The following is a 16,497-nucleotide window of genomic DNA, read 5'->3' on the forward strand; positions in this document are numbered from 1 at the left end:
TCGCCTTAGAAGCCTGAAGACCAGAGAATCTTCAGCTCTAATTTCTGAGAGAAAAGCTGAAGTAAATCTCGTGAGGAAAGTGGCCTGCATGTGTGTTTTAAAGAAATACAGATGATCTTTTGGGGACTGTGGCGAAAACAAAAGGCCCACAAGAACACTATACTTCACCGGAGTCCCCTCCCACACCCTACCTCGCCCACTAAAATAAATCAGGCTGCGTAATGAATGAGGTTTTAAGAAATGTAACTGAACTTAAAATACAAGGTCAGCATCTCATCCTAGGTAATCCTTGGGAGGATGAGAAATTCTCCTGATTTTCCCACAGGGTTATTTCAGATGTGCTTTCGGAGCCAAACTATTTTAAAAGCGTTCATTCTTCCACTGCCCTGCCACATGTGAACTTGAGATTCACACGCACTTTTCGAGAGCTTATTAGTGATATTAATGATCGTGGATCAAAGGCAAACCCTGGACAATTATTTAGGTGCTTTAAAAACTCCTCTTCTGTACAGAGGGCAGCAACTTCTCAGTGTTGGCAAAGATGAAGCTGCAGGGACCTGCTGGGTCCCAACGCAGTGTTACTAACACAGAAGGCCTGAAGGAGGGGGCAGAACACATTTCTTTTGTGATTAAAATGTACGCTTATTGACACCTTGTCCCCAAAGCCTTTCTCATTCATTTGAGAGCAGGCACACTCCTGAGTTGCTTCCACGCCCCTCCTCTAAAGGACACTCAGCTCTGAGCACACCCTGCCTCTTTTAACACCCACTAAAATTTAAACACACACACACACACTCCCTACATTTTAAAACAATTTTTAACTATGGCTTCTCATCAGAATCAGTATTTGAAGAACTTTTTTTTTAAAGGATTTTATTTATTTATTTGACAGAGAGAGATCACAAGTAGGCAGAGAGGCAGGCAGAGAGAGGAGGAAGCAGGCTCCCTGCTGAGCAGAGAGCCCGATGTGGGGCTCGACCCCAGGATGCTGGGATCATGACCTGAGCCTAAGGCAGAGGCTTTAATCCACTGAGCCACCCAGGTGCCCCGAACTTTTTTTTTTTTTTCAAAGGTTTTATTTATTTATTTGATAGACAGAGAGCACAAGCAGGCAGAGAGAGAGGAAGGGAAGCAGGCTTCCCACTGAGCAGAGAGCCCAACGCGGGACTCGATCCCAGGACCCCAAGATCACGACCTGAGCTGAAGGCAGAGGCCTTAACCCACAGAGCCACCCAGGCACCCCATTTGAAGACCTTTTAAAACTGCTGATACCCAGGCCAAATTTCAAGGATTCTAATTTAACTAGAAGCTACCCAGTAATCCCAAAGTGTGGATGGTGCGAGGAACCTGTTTCTTAAAATGGATACAGAAATTACCACATGGAAGTTCTAAGAACGTGTTTCTTAAAATGATTACAGAAATTACCACATGGAAGTTCACCTTCAGTGTGGCACTTAAAATAGGAGAGAGAATTTTATTTGACAAAGGAAGAAACAGAGGCCCGGGAAGTTGAGTGATTTGTCCCAAAACACACAAACCAATTAGTGGTAAAGTAGTAGCCTGAACCCGGGGTTTGCAGCCTGGAGCACCAGACCATCTCCAGTCTCTGGATCCCCAGCCCAGACCCCAGGCCCATGGCAGGTCAGCTTTCCCATGGGCTGGGCCAGCCAGGCGCTAGCAGGAGCAAACCACTAAGAAAGGCACTTTGTTTCATCACTGCAGTGGTTCTCAGCATTTCATGCTTTTCAAGCGTATGATCCCAACCTCATACTGAAACGTCTCTGAAAAATCATGTACAGATCCAAGAGGAGATACATATATAAGCAATCAGAGGGGCCTGGGATCTTGTCCTAAAATGCAGTGTAGACCAAGATTTGGCCTAGGACTTTATTCAGTGATGAACAAGGACTAGATCCACTCAGAAAATGGAAATGAATCCACTTGGGAAATGTCAAGATTTTTCTGGAAAGGAGTCAAGGTTGCATACTTTAACCTCTCACAAGAGGGATCTCTCTTAGCTCACAACTAGAAGAAATGGGAACATATCTGCATTGTAAAGACCACCCCCGGAATCTTACACCTCACACAGGGTTTTCCAGACCTAAATATTCAGAAGCAGAGCTCCTTGGGATTATTTTAACATAGTGTTCAAAACTTCAGAGTTGTTTCAAGGAGGAAAAAAATCTCTAAGAGAATATAATTTTAAATCGCATGTTCAGAAAAGGGCATTTTGGATATATACTCCATGGGGCAAACTCCCTTGCTTTGGAGAAAGTGATACACACTAATTTAATTTTTTAAAACAATATTCCTTTTTATTTATAAAGCAGGTTTGCTTCCTCTACATACTACTTTGATCCATGTACCTTCAGACATGTTCAACTCTTTTGTAGTTGAAGTAGTTCAAACAACACAAATGACAGGATAAAGGCGATGGGGAGAAAGAACTCTCCTGGTGATGGCTGCTGTGTCTGGCTTCCTACCTTGATTAATAAAACTTATTCTGGGATTCTCTCACATCCATATCTATGGTCACCTGATCAGATGTTTTGGGGGTCATAATATGGTTTTGATTCTTCTTTAATTAAAAAAATTAAGATTTTTGATAAGTAATTCTAAAAGCAATTATCAAGTAATACATGGTAATATTATGCTGTATAATAAAACTTACTTGAATGTGATTAAAGTCCAGTATTGAGTAGTTAGCCACAATTAAAGGTAATAATTTCATCCATTCAAGTCCCTTCTGGTAAGTGCACACACTGACAGGTATTAGTTCCTTGTCTTCTTAAATAAATATAGAAGCCAAATTAGAAGGAGTTCTGCAGATTTCTGAGAATTTAATTATATCATTAAATTGCAATACCAATGATCTATATTCTGTCCTGAGTAATTATCTGCATTAAACTTCATTTTACAATGCTTAATTTACTTAAGGAAGATCTTCAACTGCTTAACAGAAATCAGCTTAATTTTGATTTTTTACTTGTTCCACCATGTTTTAATTCATTAGTGTTTCAACAACAAGGAATGAACTCTATCGTCTTAACAAAATAAGCATGGAAATTTCCTCATAAGAGCAAAGAAGAAACTAAAGTGATTCCCATATTCAAGTCATGGAATGGTGAAGAGAGGATTTTTGGCTCTTAGGAAAGGCATTTGTTACCTCAAAAGGAAGGCCATTCACTAAAATTCTGTGGAAACAGGACAGTGGGGCCTGCCAAGAAGGAATTCAAGGAAACCGGGAATGGCAGCACTGTGATCCCAGGCCATTCTCTTGGGCACAGAGGTTTCCTTCCCTTATGTGCTTTGCTCTCACCAAACTCTTGCATTTAAAATCAAAGGCCGTGTGATGCAAAACAATTCATACTAAAATCCAAACACGACACCAGAAGCAAACAATTAACTGTGATCCCACTGTTGTCCCTAAGACATATCTTGAGATAAGAAACAAGCTATATTCTCCCTAAATCAAACTAGAGCATTTTAATGATTCTTGCTTTTTATAAAATGAAATACATTTTGTTACTTCTTTGACATAAATAAAAAAGCTATAGCACTCACTCCTCTATCCCCAAATGGCTGCTCCTTTGCATTTAAGAATTTATATGCATATCTGGACAACAGTTAACCTCCAGTGGCAAAGAAAAAAAAGTGTAAGAAAAATTGCACTGCCTGTCCTCAGACATTTCTTGTTTAGAGACATTAAAAAACAACAACAAAAATACAAAACTCAACATCAATCTATTAAAAAGTCATCTGAAAGCACATGGATGTGACTTAGAAGCCATGACACTGAGAAGAAAGTTAGGGAGTTCAAGGTTGTAACAGTAACAGAAGTAGATCCACGTTTCTCCCAAGCATCAGAATTATAGGGACTTGAGCATAAATTGAGTCTGGGTTATTAAGTTAAGTGGTTGAAGATCTTGTTCTTTTTGACTAAGAATATTGACAGCCTCTCAGATTTTCAGATGTGGAATTAGTAAGATTATTAAGAATGTCAACACACAAACCACTCCCAGAGTTCCCAGGGAACTCTGCATTTCCCAGCTAATAAGTAACAATAAAAACTGGCAGCCATTTTTTCCTTTGTACTTTCAAACATCCAGAGAATCGCACAACCACTCAAGTAATAAGAGATCCAGGGGTGTTTCAGACATGTGGAAGAAAATGCTTAAAGGCAAAATTCCTCAGACACATGCCCTAGTGCGGAAGGGGAGAGCTGGTCCCTCCGTTAATCCTGTGACAATTCCATGTACATGCAGGCTGGGAGGAAGACCCTATCAATCTATAACCACAGGTGCTATTTTCCCTCCAAGGTCACAGCAATTGTTATTTCCACAAATCCATCAAACTCTAAAGCCAAGGCTGCTCTTGAGAGAAAATCATTAAATCACAAAGATTGGCTATACCCACTGTGCAGGCCCCAGTTAACAAATGAAATAAAAACTTTTCAATTAAAAGCTTTTCTCTGGCACCTCCATTGCAAACAGCTCCCAGTTCTGGGTTAGCAGCAGCTATTGTTCTGGAATGGCTGCCCTTTTTAATCAAGACTCCGTTCCAGGGAGCTTATTGTTTCTTGGCCGGTCACCTGGGTTGTTAATTGGGCCCTCTCTATTTAGACTGTTCCAAGAATTCTGTTGAAGAAGATACAGCGACACACTTAGCCGCTGTCTTCGGGGAAGAGCACACCTAGAACAGCTGCCGCTCTAAGAGAGGGGCCCCCCAGTGGGGCATTTCCATTCTGTGCTGCCTACCTCAACTGTATGAATACGATCTGCTCCCTAACTAACTCGACTCACTGCGGTTAGTACTCTGTTGGGCTCCCTCTTCTCCTGAAGAATGCTTTAACTGGAATCTGCTAAGAGCAGAGAAAAACCTGTGGGAAGAGGAAAGGACACCGATGGGCAGGGCCATGTTCCTTCCTGGTCGGGGTGGTGAGTCTGGGACCACAAGAAGGGGACAGGTGTCCAGGCAGCCTGGGGAACATCAAAGGAATAGCATCTACGTTCACGGCTAGGTGTAGTGACCAACACCAAACTTCATGAACTTCATGGTTGCCTCTTAAGGAGTCTTACCCTAACAAGTGGGAAAGGAGTCACAGGCAAGCATCGAATGAGCTAGGAGAAACAAAACCACAATTAGTTTTAAGCATTCTGAACCACCTACACTCTGTCTGTTTCCATGTTCTTTTATTTCATTGGGCTTTTTCTGGGTCATTTTTCTGCTAACTCCAACACTCTGGGAATATACTTAATTTTCCTTGTTACTAGGGAGGTGCTACTTCAAAGGACCACACAATGTTGAGCAGAAAAAAAAGATGTATTTGATGGGTGGCCTTTGAATACGGGTTTTCTCCTATTTTAGAATGAAACTGGGTTAAGAAAATCTTTAGTAGGTGTCCATCCAAAATAAGTCATTGCTATGATTCACTCAGTGACATTTCAGCAGGCCCACTGGAGACATTAGTGGGTGATACTGCAAATGGAAGGCTCCTGTTTTGAAATTCAAACTGCCTGTGACGCCTTCCAACTGGGAAACTGGAAACTCTGGCCACTGATTTCCCCTTGGGTTCTAATCCTTCCTGAACCTAACTGAAATCTTAGAGCTGGGGGCAAGTGCTGGGACAGGGACACGCCTGGCTACAAGACAGAGTAAGCCTCTCCCTCCACTGTCTTCCTCTAATGCTGGGCCAAATGACCCATAAACTTCTAGCACTTCTTAGGGTAAGTAACAGATTTGTGGGTGCTGTGGCCACCACGCCATAGAGAAGCCAGGAACTGAGCAGCTCAGATGCCAAACTCAGGTGTTTTACAAGTCTGACGGAACACGAGGGGGTGCCTGTCCACATGCGGGCCACGGCTGATGAGCTGGAGGCCCTGGGAGCCAGGCTGGAGGAAACAAACACCAGGGAATTTTCAATTAGTCCAGTGGTTCTCAAAGTTGAGCATGTTTTGGAATCGCCCGGAGTTTCTCATTCAGTAGGTCTGGGTGGGGCCCAAGGTCTGCATTTCTAACACACTTTCAGACAGTGATGCGGGGCCCAGAACCAGATGTTGAGGACCACTAGCCTGTTCCTTCACTTCTGCCCGACTCAGGCTGAGGAACAGGAGGAGAAACTGTCCCCCCAGATACAGCACTGTCTTCATGTGGCCCATTGTATGGTCTGCACAGTGATGAGTCATGAAGGTGCGCGATTGGTTTCTTTGTGCAGTTCCTTCAAGAAGGGGGTCATCTTTGACTGTCTGAAGACAGTTATAGAAGTATGATGAGAAAGTGGCAGTGTTGTTAGAAAAAGCACATAGCCTCCCGGAGATGAATGTGTTAAAAAAGAACCCTCACACGGAGCTCTATTTTCCATGCAAAATAATCATTCTAATTCCTTCAATGTGGGGACAGCTGCACACACCCCTCTCTTTTCGCACCTTCAGCCATTACATACCCAACTACAACTCAGCAATCCCCGTTAGTAAGTTAGTGGCCTCTTTCGTACTTCTTTCTTTTCTTGGTTGGGCTGCCCCGGACTGCAGATGATCTTTCAGTGTTTGTGGTTGAGCCGGTCTGCTGTGCCTGCCTTGGCTGATTTTTTGTAAGATGTCCGGAGGAGAGATTTTTCCAAAACATGCAACTCTTCATTAGATGCCGTTTTTGCCAAACCTCGTTTCAAAAGTAACCCCGGATTTGACAGCTCTGAGGCTGGCAAAACCCTGACAGCTTTGCTTTTTTCTACTACGATTTCTCTTGGGACTAATTGATCACTTCCAAGAGAAACTCTCTTGTGGTGGTCGACGTCTTCTGCAGAGCCGCGGTTCTTGCATTTCTGTTGTGCTCTGGCCCTTTGTGGACTTTGTTTTGGACCTGGTGATGCTGACTCACAGCTACAGACAGGGCTCCTGCTTAGAAGGCCTGTCTCTAACCACTCCCCAAGATGAGGTTTTTACTGGCCACTAGTGTCTTCTGGCTGGGTCTGATGAACATTTTCCAGCTCTTGAACAGGAAGCCCCCAGTGGCTCTCGGCTGCCTTTATGTAATCTTTTGCTTGTCCCGTGGACTCTGACGGGGGACTGGCTGAAGCCCGACTGTCACCCCTCCTCCTCGCTGTCTCCGCAAACACTGGGTCACTAGATGTTCCCACAATGTCCCTTCTGCTCCGTGATTTGCTCACAATGCTGCTGTTCGTTTCAGTTCTTTTCACACTAAAACAAAGAAAGATTTTTTGGGGTTTTGTTTTGTAAAGCTGTAATGGCATGCTGTCCTCCAATTCCTATACTGTTTGTCATGTTTCCTAGACCTAGAAAAGGAGGCACATGCTACCGTTCCTTCTCCCTCACCTCCCTGGCAAATCTAGAACAATCCCTAAGTTTATGTTTACATTCAGACTGGATCAAGCAAAAGCCATCGCATTTTCCAACACACAAGGATTAGTTATTAGGATACATGAGGACAGGCTTTGTTTCTTGATCACTGGGTTTTCAATTTAGTTATATTGGAGTTATGATGGATCTAGTTTAACTAAGGCAGGCAGGTGTTCGTTTCAGGTGTGAAGGGTCAATACTGTCTAAATTTGATATATTGATTTTCCCCCCCAGAAGTAAATGATCAGATACATCTAGAGCACAGGCTGTGTGTGCGCATACGCACGTGCACAAGGACGTGCTTGTAGACACATACACACACGTTTTCTATCGCACACACAAAAGGCAATGCAAATGTCACTCTGACTATAAAATTCCCTTTGAGGGGCAGGGCAGGAGCTGCATGGGGAGAATCGAGAGACTGCAGATACCGACTTCAACACAGATTTGCAGGCTTGTGAATAGCAAGAAATTTCTTAAACCACCAAACTCATAACACTGAAGCTGAAATATTTACTTTGGCTAAGCTTTAGTCTGGAAACACACACACACACACACACACACATACACGTGCACACACATACAAGCACACACACACTCATATTCTTATTGTTCCTAATCAGAGGCTTGAGGATTATCATAATTCTATTAGAATCGGAACCTGCATTTCAGCAAAGGAATGTATTTTTTTAGACAGGTCTGTAGTCACTTGGAAAGTTGTAAGAAACACACGAGCAAACAGGTGCTTTTCATCTTCAAAGCACTTGTAATTAATTACTCCTTGCAACACACCTGTGAGGCAAGGACTTGCTCCCCACTGTCCAGAATGCAAGAGACAGTCAGGAAGGCAAAAGGGCAAACATGGGACTTAGGGTAAGTTTGGTGCCAGAGGGGGTTTTGGGATTAATTTCTACAAACTACTGTTGAATTCCAGACTTCATGTCACATATCCATACCCCCCACCCCCGACACACGCACAGAATCAAAAAGAAGGAAACGAAAACTGGTCAGACCTACATTTCTTTCAGAGCATTTCTCTTGCGCTTTGCACTGGGAGGAAGTCGACTCTCCGCACACTCAGCAAAATAATCAGACGCTCCATGGAGAGCTCCTTCCGTCTACTCCAAAAGATAACAAAGGTTCAACCAGAAATCTATGAGCTGAACATGAGAAAAAACAGTTCTACTCTGAATGCCCCAGTGAACGGATTTTCATGAAGACTAGATGAAACCACTTAGTGTCAGGCTATTTGAATTTTTTAAAATCTAGAACTTTTGGGTAAATGGTCACTTTTTCTGGACTCCTACCCAACACAGTTCATATGTTAATATGCACCACAGACAACCAAGTCTGTAAGAGAAAGGATGTTGGATCCAAACTATCTGGGAACTCTTGGCCAGTATCTGCTATCTCTGGGGCCCAAGTGTGATGAAGCCGGCATCACGGGGCCAGGCAGCAGCATGTGTGTGAGCTCCGATCTTCCAGAGACCCGCTGGCACCATGGTCTACACCCTAATTAGCCTAAGAATTCCACACATTTTCTCTATTTACAAGAAATACAGAATATGGTCTTTGCAATACTTAAGGTTGCAGGAGTTGAGTTAAAGCCTTTGAATACCGGTACTTTGAAAACTGAAGTTTGTGGTTCCTGGCTACCAGAAAACTGGGAGTTTTTTCTTAAAACTAACAGCACCGCCACAGTTTTACATTAATTCAGAGATTATCTGTTTATCTGTCCTTATATGTTCCCAAGGAAGCATCATACAGAAGTACTTCTAAAACGTCAAAAACTCCCAATCTTTGTCACCATTAACCTAGTTCATAGTTTTGGAATCATTTCCTTTTTGTTAAGCAAGTAGATAATCCAGACAAGGTGTTAACTGTTCTCATTTCCTGGGAGAGTAAGTGCCCTTCTCTACCAAATTCCACAGTAAAATGCTGAGGCCATAAGGAACAATTCTGGGAAATTATCAGAAGGTCCCTTGCTTTAGACTCATATTGGAATTTAGCAATGGCAATCCCAGAACGCCTGGTAGACAGCAGCCATCAGAATGATGCCAGGGAGCCCCAAAGGCCGGTGTTCTGACCTTTGTACAATCACTGCCCCACACCACTGAGTACAAGCTTTCAGTTCCTCCTAATCTCGCCTATGGTTTCAGATCTGGATCAATGACACTCATAGTCATATCCAGTTATAACCTGTCAGTTTTAAGAGTTAGTGAACAGGATATTATAGGTTTTATTGGATTACACTGCATTTTGATGCTTCTCCCTTTCTCCCCTTGACCAAATAGAGCTACAGTTTTAAAGTTAAAGGAGAGAGAGAGAGAGAGAGAGAGAGAGAGATGGAGGGGGAGGGGGAAAAGAGGGGGCTAGAGGGGGATGAAAGGGGGAGAGGGAGAGAAGGAGAAAGAGAGAGACTGAGATTTATGTGTGAAACGCTTCTAAACATGCCCTATAAGTACAGTAGATTTTCCCCTTACAACCACACCCTGTAAGTGCTGTATTTTCAGAGTTGAACAATTAACATAAGGAGCATGAGTCAGGCTTTGAACAACTCTGTGGGAACCAGAAAGCCTTTTGCTATTAGGAATGATGTAAATTCCCCAAGGCTTGAAGAAGTCCACAATGGAAGGCAGACAGGGTCGTAAATAACAACAATGGATACTGCGCAGACCACATAAAGTACGATGCCGCGATAGTGACACTCTTCAAATCTCATACCAGATCCAATCTCTGCCTTTATTTATTTATTTTTTTAAACTCAGTTTAAAGAGCACTGTGTATTTCCTATGGGAACTTCAAAAACTGCTTTAAGAAACATGACAATTGACTCTCATCCCAAATTCCTCTGATCACAAACAATGGGGGAAAAATGTCCTTGGAAGGAAAAGGACAACAGAAAACGTGATGGAGTGACAGAAGGATATGTCCAGTTCAAAAAGTGCAAAACCTATGACTTCAATTTGAAAAAAGAGAGAAAAAGAAAAGAAACCGGCAAGGCAGGGTCTCCGGCTTACAAATTAAAACCACATTTGGCAATTTGTTGAAGGAGGCATATTTACATTTGTATGAAGACTGGGTGGGCAGGAAAATTTAAAAAAAGCTTAGATTCTTTCTTCAGTCCTTGAACTGTCAGATCTCATTAGAAATCTCTCATTCTTATTTTTCTAGGGTCAATTCATTCCCCTTTGTCACTAAATCGCAGCCTCTGGAGCCCCCAAACAAATATTCCAGAGGAAGCAGTGATTCTCTGGAAGAGGGACTGGGAACAGGATTTCCCAAGGGAGCTGTCCTGATTACTAATGGCTTCTCACATCTGGAACCGAAATGTAATCTGTGGCTTATCCAGAGGCAAAACTCCAAGGTACAAGACAGTGTGTGCTCTGAAGTGCTTCTTGGGTTTACCTAAATGACGCTATTCCTTTTTAGATTCTGTCTTGAATAATGACCTGGACATCTTCTGCAAAGAATACATACAAACTCAATATATTAAAAAAGGTTAACAGTTGGCCACCCAAAGTCCAGAGTGCACACTCCACGGGGACTTGGTTACTAAAGAAACAGGTTAACCAAAAGGAGCCTGGGTGGCTCAGTCGGTTAAGCGTCTGACTCTTGATTTTGGCTCAGGTCATGATCTCAGGGTCCCAGGACTGAGCTCCACATTGGGCTCTGTGCTCAGCAGGGAGGCTGCATGGGATTCTTTCTCTCTGTCTCCCTCTGCCCCTCCCCTGCTCATTCTCTAAAATAAATCTTTTTTTTTTTTTAATCTCAAAATACCACTAAAAAAGAAAAGAAAATTAGAGAAGAGAAGAGAAAATAGGTTAACCAAGGGGCTCTCTTTGGGCCTTCATAGGCAATTCTTCTCAACCCAGAGACTAGCTCTAAGTCTAGAAAAGGAACGAAATTCTGCAAGTATCATCACCTGCCCCCATCTACGCCCCACCCATTTACTTTTTGATTTTTGGCAATGCTTTTGATTTTAGTTTTAAACTGTCCAGCTATAAAGGCTGTCTATATATAGTTCCAGGACATAACCAAAAAAAAGTAGGGCAAGGTCACAGGCCCCAAAGGGAATCTAATCCAGGGGAACACTTCCCTTGGCAGACTGAGCAGCCCAGACAAGCTCCCAGAGCAAGGGGTCAGGTCTTGATGCCATCCTCAGGGACACTGTGGAGTCTTGTGGATGCGCCCTGAGGCTAAGGCTGTGTGCCCTAGTACAGGTCCAAAAGGAAGATTGAATAGGTGAGCATTTAAGTATGAAGACGGGTGATGTGCTGTCTGGCCTGACCTAGGAAACACATTTTAAATTTATTGCCAGAAAACACTGTAAAGAGAATCCCTCCTGGAATTAGCGAGGCAGCTAAGACATGCTTCCTGCCTCTAATCAGAGAATGGGCTGGACTGAAATGCACTTAGACAGACTCGCTGATGTTTAAGTTACAAAGGCAAATCGAAACCGTAGATAAATCAAGGTGTTCATGGCATAGTGACCTACTGAATACCACTTCTGAGTAGAACACTGTTGGGTTAGTGAAGGATGAGAAGAGAAGTTGGCCTGAAAAGATGTAAGGAACACCTGCTCTTGAGTTTGTATCCTCCTCAAAGAGCCTATAAAACACAGCTGAGACTCTCAAAGGCTATTGGGAAGACTGTCACCAAAGGGAGCTTTTCAAAAAATACAGATTCCCAAGACCCATCCCTGGAAGTTGATTCACTAGATCTAGGGTGGGGATGCGAGATCTATATTTAGGTTCCCAGGTGATTCAAGCACTGCTAATACACACGAAATGATACTCGACAGAACAGAGCAACAGATAAATGTAAACTGGTCCACTGAGGCAGTGTTTGGCCAAGTGTGGTCCAGTTACCTCAGGCATCAAAATTACTCAGGGAGTATGTTCAAAAATGTTTAGGATTCTACTCCAGAATCTACTGCATTTGGATCTCCAGGGGGGAGAGGAAATCTCCCCCAAGGATTCTGATACCCAGCAGAGTTAATGAACTTCTGCCCACTCAAACAGGGCACGGATGGACTTGATAACTAACTGAGCAGAGTCCGGCAGAATCATCCCATCAGGCAACACTGAACTCTGTACTGAACACTGTTTTTAGGCCCTTGTGGAAAAGGATGTGGACTCACAGAAAACATCTCTGCTCTCACAGAGTCTCCATCCCATGGGGAAGACAAGAAACAAATAAACATATGATGTGTCAGAAGGTTGTGATGTTATGAGGAGATATAAATGTCCAAAGTGTCTGTTTCAGATCTGTTGGTGGGGGAACGCTGTAGTAGGTATGAAGATGAGCTTTACTGAGATCTGAGTGGAGGGTGAACCTAGTGCATTTCAGGCAGGGAGAAATGTGAACACCAAGGCTCTGAAGATAGCATGTTCCTGGGGGGAGAAGAAACAGAACAGCATATCAGGGGGAGGGGTTGGAGGGCAGGTAACAGGTGTGTGTGTGTTTTGGTGGTATGTGTATTGGTGGAGACAAATCACATATGGGTTTTACAAGGATGGCATATTTTATTCTAAGGATGATGATGTGCCTTTGGAAGGTTCTAAGGGGAAAAGTGACTTGGCATTTTAAAAGGATCACCCTGGGTGCAGTAGGGGGACAAATGGACACAGGGAGACCGGTAATAAGACTGCTGCAATAGTCCACTCAGAGACGAGGGTCTTCTAGGAGCTGGTGATGGTAAGAAATGGTTAGAATGTAAATATAAGTTGAAGGGAGGTCCAATAGAATGTGTCAATGGACTGGATATAGTTGGTCATCAGAAAATTCAAGGGTGACTCCAAGATTTGTGGTTTTAAAAAGTGGGTGAAGGAAGTTAGCCTTTACCAACACAGGAAGTACTGGGGGAGGGACAGGCTTGGGGAAGTGGGACCAAGAAATCAACCTTAGATATGCAAACTTGAAGAGTCCTCCTGGGTATCCAAACAGAGAGGCTGAGTAGGATGGCAAGACACAGGTTTTAGGAAGAGAGAGGTCTGGGCTACGGACAGAAAGCTGGGAAGTCCATGCAGATGGTATATAAAGTCATCAATCAGGATGACCCCACTAAGGGGTGAGTTTGGAAGAGGAAGAAAGAAGTCAAGAAGATGAGGAGGATTCAGGAAAGGAGGTCACGAGGAAACATGAAAGTGACAACCATGTCAAATGTGGTGAGCAATTAGGAGTGAGAACTGACCAATGGAAGGTGACTTGACAAAGGCTCTTTTTTGGTGGAGTGGGACCCAAAGCCTGTTTGGGATGGATGGGTTCAAGAGTGAAGTGGAGACAGAGTAGAAACCAGTGATCTCCAGCAGGGATATAACATGTGCTGTACATGTAACTTTAAATTTTCCATAGACCATGAAAAAAGTACAAGAAAACTGGCGAAATCAGATTTCAATAAAATGTATTATTTAGCCCAATATATAAAATGTTACCATTACAACATGTAATATAAACATGTTGAGATATTTTATATTTTTATACCAAGTCTCCAGGATCTGGTATGTATCTGACATGAACAGGACATCACTCTTGACTTGCCACATTTCCAATGCTCCATGGCCCAACGTGGTCATGCGGGGCCAGTGTACGGTGAGTCACTTTTGAAGGTGTTATTCCCATACTCCAGGGCCCTCACTTGACATGGACAGACAGCATGGTCTTCGGTGCCATTATTCATCTGACAAACGGGGCTTCTGTCGGGAGAATCTTGCTTCAGCTTCCAAGCAGTAGGCTGTAGGCTCTGGGACATGAGTAGTAACCTAGGTTGGAACTGCCGGCGAAGGTCCTGGGGCTATGAGACCAGACTGCAGGTCACTTGAGGAGCCCTATGGGTGCACCCCACCATCGCAGTACAGCCCCCAGTGGGGTGCTCCCAGCAGCCCTCAGAGCTACATTTAGAAGGGATGACAGGAGCTAGCCCACCACACTCTTATTTCCAGAACTGCAGAATATCCTGCCTGATAGGGAGGCAATAACGGGAGAAGGCAGGAAAAAAGGCTTTTCAATGCCATTAAGGTTTTTCTCACAGTAGTACTTATGCAGTAATGTGGTACTCTCAGGCTTTATCTTCTTTAGAGATCTAATTTCTTATGGTCATGTACGTGAGTTTCCTCTGATTGTTTTAGTCAGTCCTAAATGAAAATAATTTATAACCCAACCAGAGTATTTTAAACGGAGGTAACTCATAGTAAAATATTAGGACACGTAGTTCTATGTCACATTCAAAATGTTACCATGTCTGAATTCTTTGTGATCACATATCTCCCGAGTTTGATCAAATCAGGTTAACACTCTTGGGAGGGGAGGGGGAACACAGTGAAGTAGGAGATGGAAGCCAAGGTCTGGCAGTCATTGGTTGCTTGTGCTGGAGCCCATCTCTCAACTCCCTGACCGGTGGGTTTCTCACCTGTCCTTCAGGATCGTTTGGGAAATTTAAATGCAGCAAGCTGTATGAAGCACACTTTGGAAACTGGAAAGTGCTAAACATATTTTCTTGACATGACTGTAAAAAGAAAATTTGGTACGTACAGAAACCATACAGGGTCTTTGAAAACACCAGGCTGCCTTGCATTTGTAGAGAACTTATGCCATTAAAGTCCTTTTCCCCACATCTCATCGGAGCCTTGCTCAGTTACTTAGCAGGCAGGTATTGTCCCTATTTGAACAATGAGATCCAAGAGATTAAGTGTGCTTTTAGCTAGGGGCAGAACTGAGCAGAGAAGGCCTGGCCCTCTGTGGAGTGCTCGCTGCACTGTGCCCAGTGGGTCAGCTGCCATCATAGTCAGAGATGCGACTTGTAGAAAGAGTTCCAAGTCCTTGGGTCTAGCCCCCACCCAGTCTCTTCCTTGCAGTGAGCTCCAGACAAGCTACTTATCTTCCCTGAACACCAGTTTCCTCATCTAGAAAAGAGGAATAAGAATACATCTATGGTGGACACTCATTCATTTCCTGGAAATAATACTCAGATTTTGCCTCTAGTCCCTATCTAGGACTAGATAAAATGCAATATCCATGCATTTTAGGAGGCCTTGTCTCTACACCAGACTCCAGAGGTAGGCCCATGACCTCACCCAGGCCAATCAGAGTACTGAATTCATGAGTCTCAAAGAGATGCATGAGCTGCAGGTGGCCTGGGAAGAGGCCTGCTCTCTGTTCCCATGGGCTGGGGCTACCAGAGCCAACCACCACATACAGGCTGAAGAATGAAGCCAACACTGTGGAAGGCAGAGCCAGAGGATGTGAGAAATAGTCCTGATGATATGATATTCTTTGTGCTTCTGGTCAACAAGCCATACCTGAAGTCTGGACTTTACAAGCACATGAGCCAAAAACCTTCCTTTTTTGCTAAGCCATTTTGAGTTGGCCTTCCTGTCCCTTGAAAACTAAAAGGTTCAAGACTGATACAATCTCTTCTCAGGTTTGTTGCACTGAATAAGTTATTGTATGTGACAGCTCCCTGCCAACAATACAAGTTTTTTGCAAACAATAAAAGCAGAGTAAAAGTAATATATTATCAACTAATTTGGGCAGCAAATAATAGTATTAAAGTATAAGCCTAGACCACTTTCAATTCTTTATAACTCTGTGATAAGGTAGAAAGGTTATTCTTGAACTTTAGTGTGATGCCCATTATTTTTAAGAGCATCAGCATTCTGAAATGTGACATGCAAGGGAAGGTTGAGTCACTTATAGAAAAGCAGGCCCAGCACAGCACAAATTCCGACAACAACCACAATCTTAGACCATGATGCATTGTGACCATACAGAAGCCACATGTCTTAAAATGAGGAAGAGGTCTCCCTTTCCCAAATTTCACTTTTAATATTTTCTTAAATTATTTGGTAATGAATAAGTCATGGAAATTAAAAGGGTAAAACACGTGGGATGGAGTACTAATGAACAATTAAAAGAATGTATAAAAACTACAGATAGACAGATAGGTAGATACCTATATCTGTATTTATATCTGTATATAGACACAAAGGAACTGAAGCAAAAAGAGGTCAAATGAAAGGGCAAAGGGTATCTCATGAATTCCACCATAAACTGAAATCATCTTCTCCTAAGATGATAAGGATGGAAGACAGCTGTACTGAGATACCACAGACAAAGCAGTTAATGTAGGGACTAGCACCAA

General features: G+C 43.2%; 1 protein-coding gene across 5 annotated transcripts in view; it reads right to left on the bottom strand.

Annotated features, from left to right (window-relative positions):
- Positions 1-16,497, bottom strand: part of LOC123926677 (SLX4 interacting protein) — a 206,934-nt gene that overhangs the window by 7,877 nt on the left and 182,560 nt on the right. For 4 of the 5 annotated variants that reach the window (XM_045980644.1, XM_045980643.1, XM_045980645.1 and 1 more), the window contains one exon: positions 8,373-8,473. In XM_045980644.1, coding sequence (XP_045836600.1) covers positions 8,373-8,473 — 101 coding nt within the window. Of the gene's footprint in view, positions 1-2,671; positions 2,785-5,078; positions 5,121-6,442; positions 7,197-8,372; positions 8,474-16,497 lie in introns of all 5 variants that reach the window. The other variant, XR_006815297.1, reaches the window with a different exon arrangement.

Source organism: Meles meles, chromosome 16 (genome assembly GCF_922984935.1).
Source record: "Meles meles chromosome 16, mMelMel3.1 paternal haplotype, whole genome shotgun sequence".
Lineage (NCBI taxonomy): Eukaryota > Metazoa > Chordata > Mammalia > Carnivora > Mustelidae > Meles > Meles meles.